The sequence below is a fragment of the Macaca thibetana genome, chromosome 2, assembly GCF_024542745.1.
Source record: "Macaca thibetana thibetana isolate TM-01 chromosome 2, ASM2454274v1, whole genome shotgun sequence".
Taxonomy (NCBI): Eukaryota; Metazoa; Chordata; class Mammalia; order Primates; family Cercopithecidae; genus Macaca; species Macaca thibetana.
In genome coordinates this window covers 36207960-36234252 of record NC_065579.1, presented here as the reverse complement: position 1 = coordinate 36234252, position 26293 = coordinate 36207960, and the positions used below count along the sequence as shown (strand labels likewise).

The 26293-nt window shown below is 43.1% G+C and overlaps 1 protein-coding gene across 5 annotated transcripts; it reads right to left on the bottom strand.

Moving 5' to 3' along the window:
- Window positions 1-9297: 9297 nt before the first annotated feature.
- On the bottom strand, window positions 9298-25770 carry CDV3 (CDV3 homolog). Of its 5 annotated transcripts, none has more exons than XM_050779661.1 (5): window positions 25105-25770; window positions 24274-24350; window positions 15396-15541; window positions 12842-13001; window positions 9298-11678 (listed from the first exon to the last, which is right to left on the bottom strand). In XM_050779661.1, the coding sequence occupies exons 1-5, from the start codon at window positions 25342-25344 to the stop codon at window positions 11528-11530; spliced, it is 774 nt and encodes a 257-aa protein (XP_050635618.1). In that variant the 5' UTR covers window positions 25345-25770; the 3' UTR covers window positions 9298-11527. The 5 variants fall into 5 exon arrangements, with proteins under 5 accessions (XP_050635618.1, XP_050635619.1, XP_050635620.1 ...); XM_050779662.1 differs by having other exon boundaries at window positions 9298-12410; window positions 25105-25759; XM_050779663.1 differs by having other exon boundaries at window positions 9298-12407; window positions 25105-25759.
- Between the last annotated feature and the right edge of the window lie 523 nt (window positions 25771-26293).

Here is a 26293-nt window from a genome sequence, read left to right as displayed (position 1 = left end):
TAATCCTAGCTACTCAGGAGACTGAGGCAGAATTGCTTGAACCCAAGAGGCCGAGTTTGCGGTGAGCCAAGATTGTGCCACTGCACTCCAGCCTGGGCGACAGAGTGAGACTCCATCTTAACAAAACGAAGACAACTGGGCCGGGTGCAGTGGTTCACGCCTGTAATCCCAGCACTTGGGAGGCTGAGGCAGGTGGATTGCTTAAGCCCAGGAGTTTGAGACCAGCCTGGGCAACAGAGATACCCCATCTCTACAAAAAAATTAATACAAACTTTTAAAAAAGACAACCGGATATGTGGCTCTCACGTGATGCACTAGAAGCACAGAACACAATCTGTGAAGTATTCTTGTCCCTACTGCTAATTAGACTCAAATTTGATTAAGCCTCTAGATCTTACTACCCAGAGTCAGGGAACATTGAGTAAAAACCACACTTGAAAAGGGAAACGTCAAAGAATTGTTAATGAGTAGAAGATAACTACTAAACAGGATTTTTCTAAAATATAAAAGTAGCAAGTGCAGAAAGCAACTACTACCCTAACAGAGTGAAGGGGAAGGAACTCGGACACTTAGAAGAGGACCCCACCCTCTCCTGAGACAGTTAACACCTCAGCAAATGATGTGAAGAAGTGCTGGAGACTACAGGCCTTGGCTGACCTAGAATCTTGCCACTAGGTGGCAGGAAAACTTACCAGGGGGCCCGGGTAGCAGCTGACCACGGGACGCAGTGTTGCAGTGGGGAGAAGCTTGCAGGAGGAGGGTGTGAGGTGCTGCTGAAACATGAGGGCTGCCACATGAACACCTACAGGCTCTACCACATGCTCACCCACTGGCCACTGGAAAACAGCACACCAGGAAGGAGAGTCCCTTCTTCCTGCCCTAGCCTTCCGGTGTCTCCACAGTGCCCTCTATTGACAACATAGTCTGTCGATAATGGAGCCAGTTAATGCTGCCCTAGACCTCCGCTACTCTGAGATCCCACCACCCTCACTGAAGTCAGGGTGCCCATTTCAACGGCACAGTTGTGCATGGCCTACAAAGGAGAGCAACCACAGAGATTTCAAGCAGGCAGGTGCTCCCTTCACTAACGTATTTCTCAAAGTCTTAATTAAGAGAGTGTCTTCTGGACCATCTCAAGATGTGGTTTGGGAGAGTGCACCCCAGCATTCCTATCTCCCTAAGCCGAATCCTTCCACCATATCATGCTGTGGAAGCTCCGGCACCCCCAGTTCATTAAACATAGGCCACCTCCAAGTCCACGTTTCAGTCAACCAAGCAAGTAAGCCCTTAGAGACTTAATGGGCTAATATTTAAATCCAGAATCTTTAACGTGCATCCCTGTGAATGAATTCAGCTCAGTCTAGCATTATAGCTGGGATACTACCTGTTTATAGGAAACATAGAAAAGCAATCAGTTAAATATAGAATGGAAAACAAGCCAAGTGACCAGGCTTCCTCAATAATTGGCAAAAAAATTAAAAATAAGGTGAAGAAATTAAGGCTTAGAAAACTAAATGCAATGGGGCAGCCTTGTCCAGATTTTTTTTTTTTTTTTTTTTTTTTTTTTTTTTGAGATGGAGTTTCACTCTTGTTGCCCAGGCTAGAGTGCAATGGCGCAATCTCAGCTCACTGCAACCTCCGTCTCCCAGGTTCAAGAGATTCTCCTGCCTCAGCCTCCCGAATAGCTGGGATTACAGGCATGTGCCACCACACCCAGCTAATTTTTTTGTATTTTTAGTAGAGACGGGGTTTCTCCATGTTGGTCAGGCTGGTCTCGAACTCCCAACCTCAGGCGATCCGCCCGCCTCGGCCTCTTAAGGTGCTGGGATTACAGGCATGAGCCACCACGCCTGGCCTCAGTTTTTTTTTTTTTTTTTTTTTTAATAAATCAACTGTAAAGTGGCCATGTGAAATCAGAAGCTTTAACACACAGGATATCTGATATTATAGAAATGCTTTTTAGGTGTGATAATGGTATTTTGATTGTTAAAAGAGCCTTTATCTGTTGGTGAAATGTTTATGGAAGGAGTAGGTCTCAGATTAGATTTAAAATAACCCAGAAAATGTAGAGCATATTCACAGGTAAAATAAGAGACCACAAAGTGATAATTGTTGAAGCTGGGCCAGGGGTTGACAGACATTTACTGTGCTATTTTTTATTGTAAATGAAAATTCTCCTTGTAAAACATTCTTAAACAATAAAAATAAAATAAAATAAAATTCCAACCTCAGCAACTGAAAAAAAGGATAGTACGACTCACCTCAACATGAAGAACTTTCTTGGCCAGGCATGGTGGCTCACGCCTGTAATCCCAGCACTTCGGGAGGCCGAGGCGGGTGGATCACCTGAGGTCAGGAGTTCGAGACCAGCCTGGTCAACATGGTGAAACCCCGTCTCTACTAAAATACAAAAATTAGCTGGGAGTGGTGGCAGGCGCCTGTAGCCCCAGCTACTCGGGAGGCTGAGACAGGAGAAGTGCTTGAACCCGGGAGGTGGAGGTTGCAGTGAGCCGAGATTTTGCCACTGCACTCCAGCCTGGGCGACAGAGGGAGACTCCGTCTCAGGGAGAAAAAAAAAAAAAAAGAACTTTCTGCTGCTTTGAGGGGAGACTGAAGAAGTCAGGCTCTGATGCATCCCTGCTGACCTTGGGATGGGAACAGGGCAAAGAGCATTTTCAAATCATTTTGAAGGAGCATTTGGTTCCCATGTTCCTTCTCTACCCTTACTTAAATCTAAGGAGAAGAGTGGAAGCAAAGCCTCATGGTTAAAAACATGCTGGAGCCGAAACACCTGGGTTGGAGTCCTGGCTCCTTCATTACTAGCTGTGACTCCAGGCAAGCTATTTAACCTTTCAGAACCTATTTTCCCCTATTTAAGGGGCTTTCAGGGTTAAACGAGTCAACATGTGTTACCTGTTTAGAACAATGCCTGGCTCAAGGTTAAAAACTATACAATTTTTAAAAATTCCAGTAAGTGATTTAACACTCTTGCCAGCTGGAGCTAAGGTTTTAAAAAAAGAAGAGGGGCCGGGCGCAGTGGCTCAAGCCTGTAATCCCAGCACTTTGGGAGGCCGAGACGGGCGGATCACGAGGTCAGGAGATCGAGACCACCCTGGCTAACCCGGTGAAACCCCGTCTTTACTAAAAAATACAAAAAACTAGCCGGGCGAGGTGGCGGGCGCCTGTAGTCCCAGCTACTGGGGAGGCTGAGGCGGGAGAATGGCGTGAACCCGGGAGGCGGAGCTTGCAGTGAGCTGAGATCTGGCCACTGCACTCCAGCCTGGGCGACAGAGCGAGACTTCGTCTCAAAAAAAAATAAATAAAAATAAATAAAAATAAAAATAATAAAAAAAAATTAAAAAAGAAGAGGATGTCAGGGCAGAACAAAAGAATACAATGGGAGCTTGCAACCTCCTCTTCACCCCCATTACCATGGTGCCACTGAGGTTGGGAGTCCCTGACTTCCTTGTTTAATTCAGGTTCTAATTAAAGACATACATTTGAACTGTAAAATCAGAGAACTCCAGTAAGGAAGCCATAGTAGTCCCAACAAGTTATAATAAAACCAAAGACAAACCTAAGAGATTCGAATCTGTGCCCACACCTCATTGTGAAAAGATGCTTAAGTGTAACCCATATGACCTTTAAAAGGCAGGAACTGGTAAGGTGAGCCACAGACCCAGAGTGTGTAGGTGGCACAAGCTACACTTGGCCCGAGGTTCTGATTCCTAAATAGATGAGCTATAAGCTTCCGCGGCTGAAAAAGCTTATCTCTGGTAAGGTTAATTAATGATGGTTGAATTCATAGTCACCCAGGAGAATAGCAGAAATCTAAAAAACTCTTAAAACCCAGAGGTGCTATAACTGAGCAACATAATGAAAGGGCAAATTTAAAGTGGCTGGGGTAGTGTAAGGCAGATTAACATTTACAGTGAGTAAACTCAGGAGTGGTCAGATCTGCTGTCAAGAGACAAGTCAAACAGCATGGAAGTATGTTGGAGAAGGATAACGAGTAGCTACAGAAGTTACATAGATGATGAGGCAGTTATCTAAGAAATGACAGATATTAAAAATGGTCTTTATATATTAATAACGACTGAACTACACAAATGTGTAGTTTTGTAAAAAATCAAAAACATTTAGTATTTCAGTTGACAAGTCTTTCCCTCCAACTTCAGTATCCACTTTCCCTCATTTAACAGTATCCAAAAATGCATTTAGGAATATGATAATCCTTTCTGGTCTAAGAATGGGATTTCCTACTTGAGCTAGCCCTATGGTTGTCTTCCAACTGCCTATTAGGGAAATAATTTATCATTTTTTGACATAACCCAGTGGTTCCCAGATTTTGCTGCACATTAGAACTGTGGGACTTGAAAAACATTGCTCTGCTCAGGTCACGCTGCATACCAATTAATTCAGAATGTCTGGATGTAGGAGTTGGGCATCAGTTTTGTTTTGTTTTGTTTTTGAGATGGAGTCTTGATCTGTAGCCCAGGCTGGAGTGCAATGGCACCATCTCATCTCACTGCAAGCTCCGCCTCCCAGGTTCAAGTGATTCTCCTGCCTCAGCCTCCCGAGTAGCTGGGACTACAGTGCCCACCACCACGCCCAGCTAATTTTTTTTTTTTTTTTTTTGAGGCAGAGTTTTGCTCTTGTTGCCCAGGCTGGAGTGCAATGGCGTCATCTCAGCTTACCACAACCTCCACCTCCCAGGTTCAACCAGCTCTCCTGCCTCAGCCTCCTGAGTAGCTGGGATTACAGTCATGTGTCATCACGTCTGGCTAATTTTTTGTATTTTTAGTAGAGATGGGGTTTCTCCATGTTGGTTAGGATGGTCTCAAACTCCTGACCTCAGGTGATCCGCCCACCTTGGCCTCCCAAAGTGCTGGGATTAAAGGCTTGAGCCATCACGCCCGGCCTAATTTTTGTATTTTTAGTAGAGATGGGGTTTCACCATGTTGGCTAGGCTGGTTTTGAACTCCTGACCTCAGGTGATTCGCCCACCTCGGCCTCCCAAAGTGCTGGGATTACAGGCATGAGCCACCATGCCCGGTGGGATTTTTTTTTGTTTTTTGGTTTTTTTTAAGGATTCCCAGATTATTCCAAAATGCAGCAGTTTGAGAACCATGGACATAATCTTATAGAGTTGCCCCACTTCTTATGATGAAAATTGCGAAAGCTGGGTGCTACTCTCCATCATATTTGGAGATGAACCATTTTACAGAAGTTTCTTGCGTGCTTTGACTGGATCCCTGAATGGTTTGGTTGAGGGATTAAAGACTTTTAAAGTCGATGACTTAAATCCTACCCACCATCTGTATTACTATATCCAATTATTTAGAATTCCAGTTCCCACTTGGGCTGCAAATTCAAAAGGATTGAACTGCCTTAATGATTACTTTTACGTATATCCTAAATTCCTGATGTGAACATAATTCCTATTTTAGATAATATAAATATGATTATTTAAAGCAATTATTTCTAAGGCCAGGCATGATGGCTCACGCCTGTAATCCCAGCACTTTGAGAGGCCAAGGCAGGCAGATTACTTGCGGTTAGGAGTTCGAGACCAGCCTGGACAACATGATGAAACCCTGTCTCCACTAATACATACGTACATCCACATACATAAAATAGCTGGGCGTGGTGGCATGTGCCTGTAATCCCAGCTACGGGGGAGGCTAAGGCATGAGAATTCCTTGAACCTGGGAGACACAGGTTGTGGTGAGCTAGGATCGCACCACTGTACTCCAGCCTGGGCGAAAGAGTGAAACTGTGTCAAAAAGATAAAATAAGCAATTATTTCTTACTCAATATATCATTCATAATATTCATTATCTTTATTTCAAGCCCAAGAGAAGCAATTCATAACTTGCCTGCATTCTGCAGGCCCCATTAGTACCTAGTTGTAGTAACTGGTGGATTAAAACTATTACAAACCTGCAGTTTCAGGATGCTAGTTATTAGAACAACTGTCCATATGATTTTCTAACTTCTTGGCTCTCCTTCCAATCTGACTACCTCCATTAATTTGTTTCCACTCCCTAACTTGAGATCGTGACCTAATTTGTTCCTTTGTCAGTCTATACACCCATAGCATGACCTGTCCTAAATTCCTACCCCACACTCTCAACCTCCTGACATCTCCACCTATGTGTACCTACCCCAAAACACTTTCACATTATAACAGAGAGAGATAAAAACCAAAATGTGTAGTGTGCTAAATAAAGAGTAAGAACTACAGGCCAGGCATGGTGGTTCATACCTGTAATCCCAGCACTTTGCGAGGCTGAGGTAGGAGGATCACCTGAGTTCAGGAGTTCAAGATTAGCTTGGGCAACATAGCAAGACCTTATCTCTACTAAAAATAAAAAAAGTTAGCTGGGTGTGGTGGCATGCACTTTAGTCCAAGCTACTTGAGAGGGGACCTCCCCAGCCTCAGTGGGGAGGATCCTTTGAGCCCAGGCCAAGGCTGCGGTGAACTACGATCACGCTACTGCACTCCAGCCTGGGTGATGCTGTCTCAAAAACAACAACACAAAATCCCCCCAAAACTATAAGAGTCTAAACAAATGGTGCTGAACAACTGGATATTCAAATGCTGAAGAATGGAGCTGGAACTCTAAGTCACAATAAAAAAAATTAAAATAGACCAAAGACCTAAATGAAAGAGCTAAAAACATAAAACTCTTAGAAGAAAATAGGCATAAATCTTTATGACTTGGGTTAGGCAATGTTTTCTTAGATATAACACCCAAAGCACAAGCAACTAAAGAATAGGTACGGTGAACTTAATCAAAATTGAAAATTTTGTGCTCCAAAAGACACTTTGAAGAAAGGGAAAAACGGTAGGAGAAAATATTTACAATTTATGTATCTGACAAAGTAGTAGTACCTGAAATTTAAAACACTTGTAACTCAATAATAAAGTTTTAAGTAAACCAATTTAGAAATTGGCAGAGGATTTGAATACACATTTTTCCAAAGACATACAGATGACCAATAAGCACATTTAAAGATGCTCAACACCACTAGTCATTACAGGAATGCAAAATAAAACCATAATGAGATACTTCACAGCCACTTGGAAGGCTAGAACCAATCTGAAACAAGTGATCACAAGGATATTGGAGAAATTGGAATCCTCTGACACTGCTGGTGGGAAAAATAATATATAATATGGTAAGGCTACTTTAGAAGAGTTTGGCAGTTCCTCAGTGATATACGACCCAGCGTTTCATCCCTAAGTATATACCCAAGAGAACTGGAAATGTTGATACAAAAACTTGTACATGAAAGTTCATAGCAACATCATTCATAATAATGAAACAACCCAAATGTCCAACAGATGAACGTACAATTTAAACGTGGTATATCTATACAATTACCTAGGCTGTTTAGCAATAAAAACGAAGCACTGATACAAGCTAAGCCTCAAAAACATGCTCAAAAACAAGTTGAAGCCAGTTGCTGAAAACCAAATTGTATAACCCTGTTTATATGAAATGACCAGAATGAGAAAGTCTGGGCCAGGTACGGTGGCTCACGCAGCTCTAATCCCAGCACTTTGGGAGGCCAAAGCGGGTGTATCACCTGAGGTCAGGAGTTTGAGACCAGTCTAGCCAGCATGGTGAAACCCCATCTCTACTAAAAATACAAGATTAGCCAGGCGTGGTGGTGGGCGCCTGTAGTCCCAGCTACTCGGGGAGGCTGAGGCAGGAGCATCACTGGAACCCGGGAGGCGGAGGTTGCATTGAGCCAAGATTGCGCCACTGCACTCCAGCCTGGGTGACACAGCAAGACTCTGTCTCAAAAAAAAAAAAAAAAAAAAAAAAAAAAAAAAAAAATCCAGAAAAAAGAAACTAGAGACAATACAATAGTGGCTGCCTAGGACTAAGGAATTTGAGAGAAAGGAAGAAAATGACTAATAACAATAGAATTTCTTTTTGGGGTGATGAAAATGTTCAAGAACTTTAAGAGTGGTGATGGATGCATAACTTTGAGAATATAAGAAAGTCTTAAATTGTATACTTCAAAAGGTGACTTTTGGCCAGGTGTGGTGGCTCCCAAAGTGGCTGTAAAACATTCCAGCACTTTGGGAGGCTGAGGAGGATTGCTTGAGACCAGGAAGCTTGAGACCAGCCTGGGCAACATAGTAAGACCCCATCTCTTAAAAAACAAAATAGTGTTTGGTGGCACACACAGTAATCCCAGCCACTCAGCAGGCTGAAGAGGGAGGATTCCTTGATGCCAGGAGTTGAAGGCTGCAGGGGGCCATCATTGTGACACTGTACTCCAGCACAAGACTCTGTCTCTTGTTTTTGGAAAAGCGTGACTTTTATCTAAAAAGTTAAAACTAGAGAGGAAATTAAAGCAGGGAAGACTGAGTTTCTGTGCCTGTTCTACCTTAAATAGGGCTGTCAAAAGAAAAAAATCTCAATCAAGCACAAATAATCAAATAACAAATTGTTAATACTACATATTTAAACTCCATTACCAAAATGACAAATACACTTTTGCTAATTTAGAAATCTAGGGACTATAATCCAAAATCCTGAAATTTAAAATTACTGCTCTTTTTGAGAATTTTAAGATTCTCAAGGAACAAAGTCTCAAATCCCTAGTCTATATAAAGACTTTAGATTCCTCTGCCATAATTTAAGGTAACAAAATTTAATACAGCAACAAGGACAAATGTGTATTTCAAGTTTTCCAAAAATATTTGTCATACCTTTGTAGCCACTTTCATGCCTCATGTTTTGTATTTTTAAAATTTTGTATTTCTTTTTTTTACTGTCTTTGGTTTGCCTAAATCCTCATCGGTCTTTTTTATGCTTGAGCACTCCATAAACACTTCTGAAATGGAAAGTACACTACCGGCCAGGCCTGGTGGCTCACACCTGTAATCCCAGCACTTTGGGAGGCCAAGGCAGGTGGACACGAAGTCAGGAGTTCAAGACCAGCCTGGCGAACATGGTGAAACTCCGTCTCTACTAAAAATACAAAAATTAGCTGGTGTGGTGGTGCGTGCCTGTAATCCCAGCTACTCAGGAGGCTGAGGCAGAATCACTTGAACCGGGGAGGCGGAGGATGAAGTGAGCTGAGATCACACCACTGCACTCCAGCCTGGGTGACAGAGCGAGACTGTCTCAAACAAAAAAAAAAAAAAAAAAAGAAAAAAAAGTACACTCCTGAGTTTAGAGCATCTTCACTTTCCCACAGCGAGAGGTATGACCTTAACTCACCATTTTCAAAGACAAAATAAGGCTTTAAAATAACCATTACAGTCCAAAATCCATATATTTACTTTTTATTGAATTTGTTAATGTTACAGAGTTCTTGCACTGCCAAACCATGCCTGAGAATTCAAACAAATGGTACAATGGACAGCCTCATCCACCCATCATACAGTATATTAAAACTTGATTCATGTACATTTTGATATTTTCACAATCTTTTAAAAAGTTTTAACAAGAGTTGTGATTTAAATCTGCTGCAGGTCTTCAGATTTCGGGTACAGTATGCCTTTACATAACACCTCCACTTACTCATCTCTGTTCATTCTTCGGTAACACAACCCCCAACAAAATTTTGTGGGGAAAAAAATGCAGGGAAAATACACAGTTCAACGATGAAGAGCCTATTTTTTAAGGTTTTTCGTTCCCAAATAGTCTTGTTTACCAAGAATCCCATTTCTGATTTAATCATTCAACTTCCCCTTGGCTGGCTCAACTACTCACCCAAATAGATTAGAAGGCAGGCATCCTGCCTGCCACCTCAAATGTCAACATTATTGCCCAGATGTGAGTGGCAGGTCCCATCAGGAGATACTGTAACCCTCCTTGGAGTCCAATTCCTGCACGGACACTTTCATCAAGACTAAACTCCTATCTGAAAATGCTCCCACATCAAAATAGTTTTACTCACCCACTTGCTTCACTCTTGCCAATAGCAAGTCTGCAACTCATGCATTTGGCAAAGGGATTTATTATAGAGAAACCCGGACTCTGCATCAAGTGGTCACATTACCACTTTCAGATATTTCTATTGAACCCAAGATACAAAACTAGGAAACTGCCAGACCATCTTGTTAGGTGGACACTCTTCCGCAATCCTGGGTGGCTTCCTCAAGTCCGTCTAAAGGACCTCAAACTATTAATAGGTATTTGAAGCTGTAATTATTAAAAACAGAAGTGCTACATCACCTGTCTTTCGCCCTGACTCTCCAAATGAACATAAAGACACACCAAAAGGTTGAAAACAGAGCTAGCTGGGACAATCACTGCATCTATAGAACAGCCAATACCTTGAAAAACTGGGCACAAGTACATGAGGAATTCTTATCAAAGATCATGCACAATCCATGACACTTAAATGGATTTTAGCTGAGGTTTTGCTCATGTTGCTCTGAATTTGTAAGGACAGATCAGTGAACCCCTTAGCCTGAGCAGAAAGCATTTTCTTCCCACTGCAGTTTACTACACAATTTAGACCTGATTAGAAGAGGCATTAGCAGCACCTGAAGTAGAGCCTCCAGAATCCACTGCCCTTTACATCAAAGGCGATTTGGTTCCACCCTCAGGACTGGCATACTCACGAAGACATTTCACAATCCTAATGCATACTTTAGGTTACTTACTTAACCAAGCAATATGCTCTGTCAAAGAACTTACTTCAAGTCAAAGCAAAAAAGGCCTTAATGCAGAACAAAACAAAACAAAAAAGCACTATCCAAATAAAAAAAAAAAATTACCAAAAAAAAAAAAAAAAAAAAAAAGATTATTCTCTCCCTTACCCCTTCCCCTACTTGGTGGACCCCAGTTTGGTTGAATTTATTTTGTGGTTACCTCAGAATACAATTAAAGTTTAAATTACAAATCACAGCCCTACACAGATGATCTGAACACATCAGTTCTTTTCAGCGGCGTGTTCCAGGAAGTATAATACAGCCACAGCCTACTACATAGAGTATTCCTTAAGGGTAGGGCACAGGACAGGTTAATTAAGGTCACTTAAATCTTCATCTTTTACAGCAGATCAGAACCCAGATGGCTGACTTTTTATGCAGGATTTCTGGTAAGAATCCAGTAGAGCTGGTTGCAAGGTTCGCATCAACACTTAATAGTTGTAACCTTCTTATCCAGAAGTTGTGATCCACATGAAGTCCACAATGAGTGCAGCAGATCTGAGGTAGTCAACCCTTATGAAGGCTCAGTATCTGAACATAAAAAGATTTTGAAATGACCACTGGCTGCAGGTTTTGGTTTTTTGTATTTGCAGAGTAAATATGAAAGAACACTGTTGAAACTAGTTCACACATTTATATAACAATGAAAATTCCCCTAAATCCAATATGTATAGAGCAGTCGCGACACTTTAACTTCCATAGTGCAATAGGGCCGGTCAGGAAATTGAGTGGTCTGCATCGGTGTCTGTAGGTCCAGCAGAGATCAGATGATGACTGACTGTTGGTGGTGGTTAGCTGCAGTCTAGTTACCTCAGAAGGGTTAGCAAAGCCCATTCCTTAATTGTATTGTGAGTGGCTGCTTTTCTGATTTTCAAGCACAGCATACTGGTTGTCTAGCTGAAGTTTAAGGGCCTGGTTTTTTGAAACCTCATCCCTACCTCTATTTTTGTGTCTTACTACTTCAAAGCTCTTCTCCATTTCTTTATCCCTAAGGGAAAAGAAATGTAATCAGTAAATATTTTTTCTTCACTAGGGTTTTTGAAAATACTCGTCCTTGAATTTAAAAAAAAAAAGCCACCCCTTAGAAGAATCCTGGGGAGGGGTAGGAGTGGGCATATATAAAATCCTTATCAAACCATTTTAAGGCTTCAATTTGAACAGAAAACACAGAACGCTGTACTGAAGCTCTAGGGTCCTATCTTCTACTAAATAGTATTAAATGTGACCCTATTTCAGGACAAACTTGAAGAAAACTGTTAAAAGCTGTGTGATGACATTCCTCCTAACACTTTCACTTTTAGCAAGTAATAGATAATACATCTCTCTCTTTATGCACAAGGGTAACAATTTTCTCATTCAAGTAAATTCTACTCGTTAGTCAATGATTTCTCCTCACATCAATTTTGTGGGAGTGGATCTGATTAGATCAGGTAAAGAAACTTGAGTGTGGTGAATCACTGCCCTCCCAAAGGTCCCTTATACATTTTTTAAGACAGAGCAGAGGAGCAAGTCCACGTGGAGGTTTAAATTCAAGCCAGCTGTGCTCTCAAAGTGGCGAAAAGGCTGGGATTTATTCTAAAAGCCACCCCAAAAAACATTTCCATCTGATGTCATTTACATTTCTTCCCATTTTATTTTAAAAAATTCATGTCCCTAAGTAAGATGTAGTTGTGCCATATGTAGTCATTTAATTCCAGGTAGCATTCATTTTAAGTACCTGCTGAAATAAGATTATTTTAATATTAGATTTATAAATGCCAACATCTTCTGTCTACAGTCACATTAACTGGGAATATAATTACACAGCGTTTTTATATTTCTAGTTTCCATATTATAAGGAGCAAAAGCCACTCAATTATAAAAGAATTTTAACTACATTAAAACTTGTCATTGCTATAAAACAACATAAACCAGGGCTAAGACAAACTTTTGCAGACAGAAGACAAAGTCAGTCTCCAACGCTCTTTGCCCTCCCCCTTTCCTCCCTTCTAGGTATATAAAGTTCCGTCCTGACTCTTAGCTGCCTGTCAGCTGAAGCTCAGGCTTCATTAGTTAAGGAATAGTCTCCCTTGGGTGGGTATGCCCTATATCCCACTCCCTGGCCGAGGAACAGAAGTCCTAAACAAAAATGCAATTACTTATAGTACTTACTTCCGGCTTTCTACGTGCTTGGCAGTTGACTGCAGGGATGGGAACTGTGTATCGCTGTAGATTTCTGGTGGTCCTTGTGGTGTTTTCCTTGTTGTGGTTAACCTGGCCCCAGGAGGCCTATACACACCACTAGTCATTGCCGGTTCTGGGGTTTCTGTAACTAATATTTTAAAACAATTTTTAGATAAACTATTCAAATGTTCAGCATTTTAATAAGCTATTCTTGCATTCCCAATCATTTAACAATTACAGAAAAAACAATACCAGGGTCTCTGGGTCAGACAACAGAAGGAAAGTTATTTCAGAAAATGTCTAAAGTGAAAACAGGCCAGGTGTGGTGGTTCACACCTGTAATCCCAGCACTCTGGGAGGCTGAGGTGAGTGAATCACCTGGGGTCAGGAGTTCAAGACCAGTTGGGCCAACATGGTGAAACACTGTCTCTACAAAAAATACAAAACTTAGCCGGGCGTGATGGCAGACGCCTGTAATCCCAGCTACTCAGGGGGCTGAGGCAGGAGAATGGCTTGAACCTGGGAGGCAGAGGTTGCAGTGAGCCAATATTGAGCCACTGCACTCCATCGTGGGCAACAGAACAAGACTCTGTCTCTCAAAAAAGAAAAAAGAAAAGTGAAAACATTCTATTTTTCTAGGGTATTATTCTAACTCCTCCTCCATGTACAACTTTAGTAATCTACGTAAATGGTGAGTTCCACAAGCCAAATTACTGGAAGTAGAAAAGGAATCTGCTGGGACTGGATGACTGGTCTCATCAGGGACTGCCTTTCAGAATAGGACTTAAATAGTCCTTAGTTTCCCTACCAATAAATATGAATTACTTCTTTACCTGATTGGGGGGACTGATTAAGATGCCATATGTAAAGAATTTATTTAATGAAATGCCAGTGTGGTTATTTTTTAAGATTCTAGCTGGGGCTGGGGCGTGGTGGCTCAAGTCTGTAATCCTAGCACTTTGGGAGCCCGAGGCAGGCAGATCACTTGAGGTCAGGAGTTCAAAACCAGCCTGGCCAACATGTTGAAACCTCATCTCTACTAAAAATACAAAGAATTAGCAGGGCATGATGGTGCATGCCTATAATCCCAGCTACTCAAGAGGCTGAGGCAGGAGACTAGCTTGAACCCGGGAGGTGGAGGTTGCAGTGACCCAAGACTGTGCCACTGCATTCCAGCCTGGGCAAGAGAATGAGACTTTGTCTATTGGAAAAAATAAAAAGAAAGAAAGAAAGAAAAAAAGAAAAAAAGATTCTAACCAGGCATGATGGCTCACGCCTGTAATCCCAGCACTTTTGGAGGTCGAGGCAGGCAGATCACTTGAAGTCAGGAGCCAGACTCTGTCTCAAACAAAACAAAAAGATTCTAAAGATTTAAAAACATAAGACCGGGTGTGGTGGCTCACACCTGTAATCCCAGCACTTTGGGAAACTACGGTGGCAGGACTGCTTGAACCCAGGAGTCGGAGACTAGCCTGGGCAACATAGTGAGATCTCATCTCCACAATAAAATAAACAGGTGGCATGCCCTGGTAGTCTACTTGGAAGGCTGGGGTGGGAGAATCACTTGAGTCCAAGCAGTTGAGGGGCTGCAATGAGCCACGTTGCACCACTGCACTGCAGCCTGGGCCACAGAGTGAAACTGTCTCTAAAAAATACAGTAGTTATCTGTGTGATTTCAGCATAGCAAGATTTGGAGTGATAAGTTATTCTTTATGCCATTCTAAATAAAACAATGAGTATACATTTCTTTAAAGTAGTGCTCTTAAACTTTCATTATCGCCCTAAGGAGACCTTTCAGACATCTGTTTCCCAACTGCCCCCCACTCCATAAAATTTTAATACTGCAGATAAACTATACATCTGTTTATGCACTCTAGCCTTTTCGCAGGCCACAAATGACTGATAAGGTATAAGATTCCTTCACTCTGTAAGAAGCAACTTTTACCCCCTTGAGATAACATCAGTCCTGCTGAGAATTCATGCTTCAAAAAACAGGAAAGTTAAAGGGAATGAAAAAGACAAAGCACAAGTGAAGACAAGGGCCCCTTGTCTTTGTCCTTACTCAGCTGTCAAAAATATTTTAAATGATAAAAGCTTTAAGAATTTTCTCTCTCATGAAAACTTTTGGAGTTATACCCAACCCTAGGTAATTACTACTAAAAATCCCAAATGAAGCTTACCTTGGATTCTAGTAAATTGAAGTCTTTTCCTTACCTTTTCCTCCACTAGCAAGTAGTTAATATTTAAAGAGAATATTAGAATAAATGCTCAATTTAAATAAACGAAACTGGAATCGACTAGACTATCTACATATAAATTTTACAGCATCATATAGGACAAAAGTATGTCTTTTAACTTCCAGATTCCTTTTCTTTAGGATTCTGAAGTCTTTAACAAGAGACACACACATCCCACTCAACCAGGAATGGAAAGGAGCCCCTCCTTCTCACCCCACCATAATCATGCACCGAGTTGAAAGTGGACCATATATAAAATCATATATAAATTAGACATCTTTCTGAAACTGAAATAGTAAAATTACCGATTACTGGAGCAGGAGGTGCTTGGACCAGAGCTGTTTTATTCCAGGGACCTGAAGATTTTTCCATACCTCCACCACCACCTCCACCTTCTTCCCAGTTATCACCTGGATCTTGTCTCTTTTCATTATCATCTTCTTCCTTTTCACTGTTGGAAAAGCAAACATGTAAATTCATTAAGGAACCACCAAGAAAATTTTCAGTCCAAATCCTTAGTTTTATCCATGATTATCTGTACAACCCTGTAATCCCAGGACTTTGGGAGGCCAAGGTGGATGGATCACCTGAGGTCAGGAGTTCAAGACCAGGCTGGGCAACGTGGCGAAACTCATCTGTACTAAAAATACAAAAATTAGCCAGGCATGGGGGCGCACCCCTGTAATCCCAGCTACTGGGGAAGCTGAGGCAGGAGAATCCCTTGAACCCAGAAGGCAGAGGCAGCAGTGAGCTGAAATTGTGCCACTGCACTCCCTCCTGGGTGACCAGCATGACTGTGTCTGGAAAAAAAAAAAAAAAAATACTGATGTGCCTCTGTGACAATATGCCTGATGGTTTGCAGGACCCCACGTAAGAGCAGGACCCCAGTTACCGCCTCAAGCGACTAAGGGAGGGAAGAGAGGATGATACAACCTGAAATGCAGAGAAGAGAGTGAGCTGAAGGATTAAGAGCACGATTACAAAATTTTCATTGCACCAAAGTGTACAAACAGGCATTTATGGTAAGCATATTTTTAGTGACAAATGAAGGGTTTTGAAAGTTGTATAATTTTATTTGCCAATCCTTTAGCACATGTAACAAAATGCTCTCAGAATCAGAATTCACATTCCAGCAGATGAAAACAAATATATGCCGTGTTTACAAAGGATAGAACTAGCCCCTAACATCAGACATGTATTTATCACCTGTTTAAAAAAATATATATAAGAGCTCAGTCTTCGGCTTTCCAGATGTTATAAATGGAAAAGATACCCTCCGTGGTAACATACCATCTTAAGACTGCTTGCAGTATTTTCTCAATGCTAATTAATTTATTCTTGAATTGACTTGAGTCATAATCTATTTCTCCTAGGCATCTTTGATTATTTCTCTTTTTGTTGGATTACTTTTTATTATTTTATGTAACTTTACATGTCCTAAATTGCCAAGTGTATATATTTTTGTCTCTTGACAAACGGGATACTGACCAGAGGGATATTAAAGCATAATAATGGCTAAATCAAACGTCCTTTCTGCAGCTCTTCACCTTGAAGATACACCTGGCAGAAGATACTCAACTACCAACCTTTTCATAAAATTATTTTTCATGACAATGGTGGCTTTTCCTAGGTCTTCAAGCTTCTCAACTCCTTCATCACTTTACGTTTTCCCCACCTTCCTATAAAAAAAAGGTTGGTTCCCAAAACTCTGTCCCTGGCCTTCCACTTACCACCTGCCTCTCTTGACTGTATAACCTTGGGAACATCACAGCCTCTCTTGGCTTCTGCAAAAGGATATCTAAGGATGCTTTCCTTCCATTTCTATTAAAACAAGACACGAGCTGGCTATACGACCAGCTTGACAGTCTCCTTTAAAGATACTTAGAAAAAAATAAAGTGGCACTTTGGGAGGCTGAGGCAGGCGGGCCACGAGGTCAGGAGATCAAGACCATGGTGAAACTCTGTCGCTACCAAAAAAAAAAAAAAAAATATATATATATATATATATATATATATATATATATATATATATATAAAATTAGCTGGGCGTGGTGGCAGACGCCTGTAGTCCCAGCTACTTGGGAGGCTGAGGCAGAATGGCGTGAACCCGGGAGGCGGAGCTTGCAGTAAGCTGAGATCGCACCACTGCACTCCCGCCTGGGTGACAGAGTGAGACTCCAACTCAAAAAAAAAAGTGGCAAAATGCCATTAAAAAATAATGGCACTGGCCGGGCACGGTGGTTCACACCTGTAATCCCAGCACTTCGGGAGGCCGAGGTAGGCGGATCACCTGAGGTCAGGAGTTCGAGACCAGCCTGGCCAATATGGCAAAACCCTGTCTCTACTAAAAACACAAAAATTAGCTGGGTGTGGTGGCATATGCCTGTAATCTCAGCTACTTGGGTGGCTGAGGCAGGAGAATTGGTTGAACCCAGGAGGCAGAGGCTATAGTGGGCCGAGATTGCACCACTGCACTCCAGCCTGGGTGACAGAGCGAGACCCCGTGTCAAAAATAAAAAATAAAAAATGGCAGCATTGTATGAATTACCTACCAATCAGAGGTAACTGCAGAATTTAGAGGCTGGAGTGGCAATAAGGAAGAGAGGGAAAAGAAGAATAGATCTATCTCATCTACATTTACAGCAAGATTTTACTTACAACTTTATCTGAGAGGAAAAAGGACAGAGAATATGTCAATTCATCCCTAAGAGATCTGAGAAAGAAAAAAAAAATGCAATTTAAAAGAAAGAAAAAATATAGCCAGGCCATCCCTCAGTTTTCCTTTTCATTAACATGTAAGAGAATTCTACACAGCCATTTAAAATGTAAAGCCTATGCTGACTTGGAGGTAGTATTCATGTCATACAAACCAAAAATTCACAACAACAGCAGCTACATACCTAATATAAATACCAAGATATCTACAACAATTTTTAAAAGTTTATATTATAGAGTAGCTCTGGGTGCTAGAATGTATGACTTTATCTTCTTCATGCAGCAAGCAATTAGGAGCAGATTCTAAAGTCAGGCTTCCTGGTTCAAATCCAGGCTCTGCCACTTACCAGCCAGGAAACTTTGAATATGGCACTAATTTCTTTATTCCTCAATTTCCTCTTACGTAAAATGGAGCTGACAAGCCCTTAATAATCAGCACTATTCACTGATTATTCCTAAGCAAAAGAGACTACAGATAATTCTTACATTTTATGCTGCTACATTTTTTCAAAAAATTTCTAAAAACAAACATATTACTTTTATAACCTACACACAAAAAATCGTTTTTTATTTTTAAAATTTTTTTAGAGACAGGGTCTTGCTCTGTCACCTAGGCTGGAGTACAGAGGCCCAATCTTAGCTCACTGTAATCTTAAACTCCTGGGCTCAAGAGATACTCCCACCTCAGCCTCCCAAGTAAGGTAGAACTACAGGTGCAGACCACCATGACTGGCTAATTTTACTTTTTTTACATTTTTTGTAGAGGCAGGGTCTTGCCCAGGCTGGTCGTGTACTCCTGGCCTCAAGTGATCCTCCTAACTCTGCCTCCCAAAGTGTTGGGATTACAGGAGTGAGCCACCACGCCCAGCCTCACAGAAAGCTTTTAAATAAAAACTCCTATTTGGTCTGACGGAATAGTGACAGTATCTCAACTTGAAGTTTTCTTTTTTACTGTCTAGTGTCTAACATCTCCTTGCCCTTAGGGAAAAAATAAAAAAATTTAAAAACCACAAATTTAAAATACACCTACGTTACAAACTATTACCAAAAAATAAGCATAATCTGTTTAATTAGAGGGACTGTACATCAATAATAAAAGGCACAAGGAGAACAACTTAGTATTTTGGATTCTTGGCCAGGTACGGTGGCTCATGCCCATAATCCCAGCACTTTGGAAGGCCAAGGTGGGAGGATCATTTGAGGCCAGGAGTTCAAAACCAGCCTGAGCAACCTGGTGAGACCCTGTCTCTATTTTTTTTTTTTTTGAGATGGAGTTTCACTCCTGTTGCCCAGACTGAAGAGCAATGGCGTGATCTTGGCTCATTGCAACCTCCACCTCCTGGGTTCAAGCAATTCTCCTATCTCAGCCTGCCAAGTAGCTGCTTGCTCCATCATGCCCAGCAAAATTTTGTGTATTTAGTAGAGACAGGGTTTCACCATGTTGGCCAGACTGGTCTCAAACTCCTGACCTCAGGTAATTCATCCGCCTCAGCCTCCCAGAGCGCTGGGATTATAGGCGTGAGCCACTGTGCCTGGCCAAAAAAATTTTTTTTAATAAATATTTTGGGTTTTTCCAAATGTCCATCAATAATAGACTGGATAAAGAAAATGTAGCACATATACACCATGGAATACTATGCAGCCATAAAAAGGGAGGATGAGCTAATGTCCTTCGCAGGGACATGGATAAAGCTGGAAACCATCGTTCTCAGCAAACTATCACAAAGACAGAAAACCAAACACTGCATGTTCTCATCATAAGTGGGAGTTGAACAATGAGGACACACAGACACAGGGAGGGGAACATCACACACCAGGGTCTGCTGGGGGGTAGGGAGCTGGGGGAGGGATAGTGTTAGGAGAAATACCTAATGTAAATGATGAGTTGATGGGTGCAGCAAACCACCATAGCACATGTATACCTGTGTAACAAACCTGCATGTTGTGCACATGTACCCTAGAACTTAGCGTAATAATAAAAAAAATAAATAAGTATTTTGGGTTAAGATTCTGAAATACTAAACTAAGCATGTGGACATTGTTTAGTCAAGACCCTTCATCAACCGAGCACGGTGGCTCACGCCTGTAATCCCAGCACTTTGGGAGGCAGAGGCGGGCAGATCACCGGAGGTCAGGAGTTCAAGACCAGCCTAACTAACATGGTGAAACCCTGTCTCTACTAAAAATACAAAAATTAGCTAGGCGTGGTGGCATATGCCTGTAATCCCAGCTATTTGAGAGGCTGAGGCAGGAAAATCGCTTGAACTTGGGAGGTGGAGGTTGCAGTGAGCCGAGATCATGCCATTGCACCCCAGCCTGGATAACAAAAGCAAAAACTCTATCAAAAAAAAAAAAAAAAAAAAGAATGACCAAGCCAAAAAAACTCTTCATCCAACAATGAGGAACTGAAGCCCAGAGATGCTTAGAGGGCTTGCCTAAATGCCAGTTAGCAGGGTAGAAATGATTTATATATTTTATTGCTTTTTCATATTTACATATTTCAGAAAGCATCAACTCTCCAAATGTCACAGCAGAACAAGAAACAAGTTCCAAACGGTTATTTCCACGGGAGACGGGCTGAAATTCAGTGTTTGATCCTAATATATAGCTTCTCATTAGCTAAATGTTATAAACAAACACTACGATACTGCTGTAAATTCATCACAATTCCACATACACAGTCTTAAATACATGTAAGCCTGTAAGGCACTACTGGTAGGGTGAGGAGAATAATGACGATACAAAAGGAAGATTTACTGAATATCTACTACGGCAGCCAGCATTCCACCCCACTGTACAAAGTTAAACCTCACAGTAACACTAAGGCAGGCAAGAGACCCACTGTATGTATGTATGAGGAAACTTAAGTACCTTCCCCAGGCCTACAGAGTAGCAGAGTCAAAATAGTGTGGGATTCCAGAGGCTATATTATTTCACATTACCTTTTAAATTCATTTTATCCTCTTTATAGCTCTAAGGCATGACGCAGAAATATTCTCTACTTTGAGATTTGAGAAATGCGTTTTCTTTAGTAAGGCTGATAGGATCACACATCCTGCAGCAGTATATTTATAAAGAATAGAACAGCCTTATCTCTCTACCTCGAGACTTGGGAATTTATACATCCTAACTCCCCTTCCCCAACACTAGGGGGAAGCAGCTCAAACAAGAATCAGACTGGACTGAGCTGCTGGAATACCGGGCATCTCACAGGTTTGTCCCTATTATACCTAGCACTGCTGCAACAGTAAACTGGCGAGATAAACATGGCCTGATCAGCTATGCCTGGCCTGGAGGCTTAAAATGTCACTGCACCTCATCCAAAGAAATCTTTCCGACCCATTCATGGATGATGAAATGTCTCTCCTCTGCCCCAGAGCACCTTGCACATCTCTTTGAAATTATCTACTGTCGTCTATTAGAGCATGACTTATTTCTACAACCAGAAAACCTCACAGCGTCTAGCAAAGTAGTCATGAATTTGCTAGAATAATCCACCTTGGATAACATAACCAGCTCTGCCTAACAGGTTTAAGTCTAGATTTCTCACCAAAGTTTCTAGAAAACCACTGGGCTCCAAGAACTCAATTATTTACTGAAACATGACAAACACTCAACACTGTATGCCTTCAAGAATTAAATCTTTCTAACTAACATTCTCCCAAAAATCCATTTTAAAGATGGAAGTAGCTGGGCCTAGCAGCTCATGCCTGTGATTCCTGTACTTTGAGAAGATCACTTGAGGCCAGGAGTTTTGAGATCAGCCCAGGAACACAGTCCCCATCTACAGAAAAAAAGTAAGATTAGTCAGGGGTGGCAACTCACACCTGTAGCCCCAGCTACTTGGGAGGCTGAGGTGGGAGGATCACTTGAGCCCAGGAGTTCAAGACTACAGTGAGCTATGATCATGCCACTGCATTCCAATCCGGGTGACAAAGTGAGACTGTCTCAAAAATATAAAAAAATAAGAGATGAAAGAGGCCTACAACCAACCAAGAATCTAACTCAAGTGACAGGTTCCTTTATAACCACCTCAATGACTTCCTGCTCAAGAATTTGTCTATAATGGCATGATCTTGAATAAGATTAACTTAGACACAAAATTGGACACGTTAAGTACCCTAGTATTAAATCTTGAGCTGGTTGGTAAATGTGAAATAGGATCTTAATATATAGTATGTTTGCTGCTAATGAAAATTTTTCCCTTTCAGTACAGGTAAAGGCCTAACATGCTAACTACTATAAGGACCAGTGTCAAGAACTTTAAGATTGTATGTGACATCTGGCTGGGCTCAGAGGCTCACGCCTGTGATTCCAGCACTTTGGAAGGCCGAGGCAGGCGGATCACCTGAGGTCAGGAGTTCGAGACCAGCCTGACCAATAGGAAGAAACTCCGTCTCTACTAAAAATACAAAATTAGCCGGGTGCGGTGACAAATGCCTGTAATCCCAGCTACTCAGGAGGCTGACGCATTAGAATCGCTTGAACCCAGGGGTTGGAGGTTGTGGTGAGCTTAGATCGTGCCACTGTACTCCAGCCTGGGCAACAAGAGCGAAACTCTGTTTCAAAAAAAAAAAAAAGACTGACGGTGACATCTGCAGCTAACTCTCAGTATATTGAGAAAGAGAATAAGATAAAGCACATGTAGCAGAGATTGGTGGATGAGCATATGGGAAAGAGAGTTTCTCAGCGTTGCAGGTTAGTGGAATACCTCTACTAGGATGGCCACTTCAGGCCAATAACTAGATGTTAAGAAACCAAAAGACAATATAAAAGCTACTCTACTTCAGGTTGAGCAGAACTTAAATGCTTGTACTAGCTGATACTTATATCCCTGGCAAGGGTGAAGTATATAAGTTATTTAAGACACTTTTCACGATCTCAAGAGTAACCAAAATAGATCAAGACCAAAATAACCCTGAAGATGAACATGTAACTTATAGTCAATAACAGAAAAAACACAGCGAGTTCTGTTTAAATAATATCCATAGTTTAATAAAATCAATTTCTAATCGTCAGTGAACTTGAAACCAAAATTTTATCTTCAGTAAAGTGCTACTTTTGCCAAGTTCGACATGGCCAAACACTATTCTTACAGTCACTCACGTTTTCAAGAACCTGCAGTCACTTAGGAAAGAAAAGACAAGAAGAGCCAAATTTTACAACAGAACAGGAGCCACACACACAGGTAGTTCCACAACCCCAAAAGGGAAGAACCTCACATCCGCTCCTCCCCCATTCTTTACAGGTCAAGCCCCAGGAGACAGAAAAGATGAAGATACATGAAGGAAGCCAACAAGTGGTTGGGAATCAAACTTAAGCCTAATCACTTCTACTCAACACCACTACAAAGAAATCTCAAGAGTGGAGAAGCTACCGTTCCTGAAAGTTTCCCATTATCAGTCGGGGGTTTCACTTTGGCTAAGCTCACAAAATGATGTTTTCACAGGACATTAATGCCTAGCTGTGGTAGGTATTCAACAAATTATTAACACTGCTTTTTGAAAAAGTTATCTAAAGCTATAGATACTAACATCCAGAGAGGTCAAAAGACAGTTTTCAGTTAAGGAAAGTATTTCCTCCACTGTGCCTCGCACTCACTGGCATTGCCTATAAAATGCAAGCTTCAAACTGGAGACAGTTTATCAAAATCCTTTTTTATTTAAACTGGGAGCAAAGGATTTTTTAATCTTAAAGCAGATCCATATCTTCACTTGTTTTTTTCCTACTTTATGAACCCTCCAAAATATGGCACTTAGCATCAAAGTTGACTGCCATAGACTGGACTTAACAAAATGTTAATTTCAAATCTTCTAAACTACCCAATTTTTTAAAATTACTGTTTTCTTGAACTTTAAAAAATAACGTTTACACATATAATTCCATTCCTATTAAGTTTTAGAAAAAATTACGGATAGTGGTTGTGTTGAAGGTGAATGCAGTGAATAGGTGTTAGGAGGCGAACCTTGTTCTGTATTAGTAATACTCAAGTTTCTTGACCTGCGTACTTACTGCACAGGTTGGTAGCACTGTGTGAACACATGAAACCTCTCTCTCTCTTTAAGTATGATATACTTCAATTACAAAAATACATTCACTTGCTTATTGGAGAGGATGTGAAAAAATCCACATTACTTTTGAAACCAAAACTAAGTACAATCACCGATGTTAACAGTGAAAATTCTGAAGTGACAAAATCCATTTTAGCTGTCTCAAATGAAAAGGCCTCACCAGAACTGGAAGTAGGCAAGCTCTCACAGGATTTTAGAGTCAGTAGCTAATTTGATGAGCACACGGAAGGGCTGCCTTCACGCAGTGAGAAAGACTAGACAGAACCCATTTGAGTCCTAATAAGCATATCTAGAGCACAAGGCTACTATGATGCTGCTTTGGGGCTAAAGGAAAACCTAACTTGTATCCAGTATCTGTCCTAAAAGTTATCTAAACACATTTGTAACCAGACCATACCTTATTTGCATTGCCTGAACCCTGAGGCCGCTGTAATCAACCTCTTTTTGCTCCAATTCTTTCCACTCATCTTCGTCCTGTAAAACAAACGCCATTTGATCAATTAAAGCTATTTGTAGACATATAACTAAGCAAATAACACACTACGAAAAGTGGATCAAGTGGCTGGAACCTAAACTGAGTAGGCACTTATATACCGGTCAAAGCCCTTGCTTCCTTCTGGGGCAAACTAGGCTACATGGAGGACAAACATGCTCGTAGGCTAACACTGTACTTCCGCCGGGTTCCTGCATGAGAGCTGTTACTTTAAGCAACTAAGAAAAGCCGAAGGAAGAAGTCAGTAGGAATTTCACAACTACATTTCTACCCCAACCTTGCCACCGAGACTTTTCTTTTTCTTTCACGGGCTTAGAAACTAAGTCATCACAAAAGAGCTGCTACAAATGCGGCTGCTGAAAGCGAAAATTCAGCTCAAACTACTGGGCTGAGGTCAGCACACGGAATTACTCAGCCTAGACGTCACCCAATAAACGCTGCTCTGTGCTGGGCGCTGCGGCCCCAGACCTAGTGCCCCTGGAGGGTGGCGCCGCCTGGGCCCTGGCTAACGCCGAGCGACGCGGGGTGAGAAAGGCGGCTCCAGGGCGGGTGTCGGAAGGGGTCCCGGCCCAGGCGAGCCCTGCCCGAAGTGGGGAGCCTGCGTCACGTGGCGGCCCTCGCCCGTCCGCCCGGCCCCCGCGGCCCCTCCCGGACGCTTCCCCGGCAGGCGGGGGCGGGCACATGGGGCGCCGGCGCGCGGCCCGGGCCCCGAGTGCCGGCCTCCCGGCCCCTCACCTTCGTCACAGCCTTGGTGGCGGCCCCCGGGCCCGCAGTCCCCGCACTCGCGGTCCCGCCATCGCCCGGCCGGGTCCCCGTGCCCGCCCCGCCGCCAGCCGCACCCGCGGCTCCACTGCTTCCGCCGGCGCTGCCCGCTGCACCCGCGGCACTCGCCGCCCGGTTGCTCCGCTCCTTCTTCTTCTTCTTGTCCCTCTTGGCAAAGAAGTTGTCCAGGCTCCGCTCCTCCGTCTCGGCCATGGCCTCGGCCTCCTCGACCCGGATGGGTGGGGCCGGCGGCGGGCGCGGCCCGCGGGGCTCCGAGCTCGGGGTCGGGGCCGGCTCTGCGCTCACGCTGCCGGGCGCGGCGACGCCTCAGCCCCGCGGGGTCGCCGAGGCGTGCGCGGCGAGGCGGGCGGCTCCCCCTGCGTGCTGGCGAGCGGTGGTACGGTCCGCCTGGGGGCTCGCGCGCCGCCGCTGTCGCCCGAGGCTGCCGGGGCTGCCGCTGCTGCTGCGGCGGCGGAGCAGGATCCCGCTCTCCCCACAACCTGAGGGGAAAAGGCACGCGCGAGCCAAAGGCTCTGGCGAGAGTGCTCGGCTAGCGGCGGCGCGTGCCGGAGGAAGACGCGCGGGCGCAGACCCGGAGAGGAGGGGAAGGGGGTGGGGAGGGGAGGGAGGGGGAGGAGGGAGGGCGGGCCGCTAGAAGAGAGAGGCAGCGCCTGCGCCTGCGTACTTTGCTCTGCCTGCCGCTGTGGGATCGACAAGGGGCGGGCGGCGGGTGGAGATGGAGGCGGAGCTGGAAAGAGAGCCAATCAGGTGCCAGGACGAAGCGCTTAGGTGACAATCCGTGACCCAGACGGGGCGGAGTCCAGGAATGGGGGCGGGGAGAGGAGGGCATATGCAAAATAAGTGACGTGCCTGACGATTCCGGTTTCCTGATTGGCGGAGGGTTTAGTCTTGAGGGCGGGCATTTTGAGGGCTGGTTGATGACTTGGCTAAAGAGGTTCAGCAGGAGGGGCAGTGGGTTGCTTTTGGGCGCATGCGCAGGATGCACGTGTGTTTCCTGGCCCGGAACAAACCGTGGCCCCATAGTAGTCGTTTGAACTTTCGCGAAACGGAGAGGCACTGCGTTAAGCCAACTGTGTTAAAGATTGTTCCTCTCCTCTGATCGTTTCTGTACTTCCACCCTCTCTGGTGTGGCAACCATTAC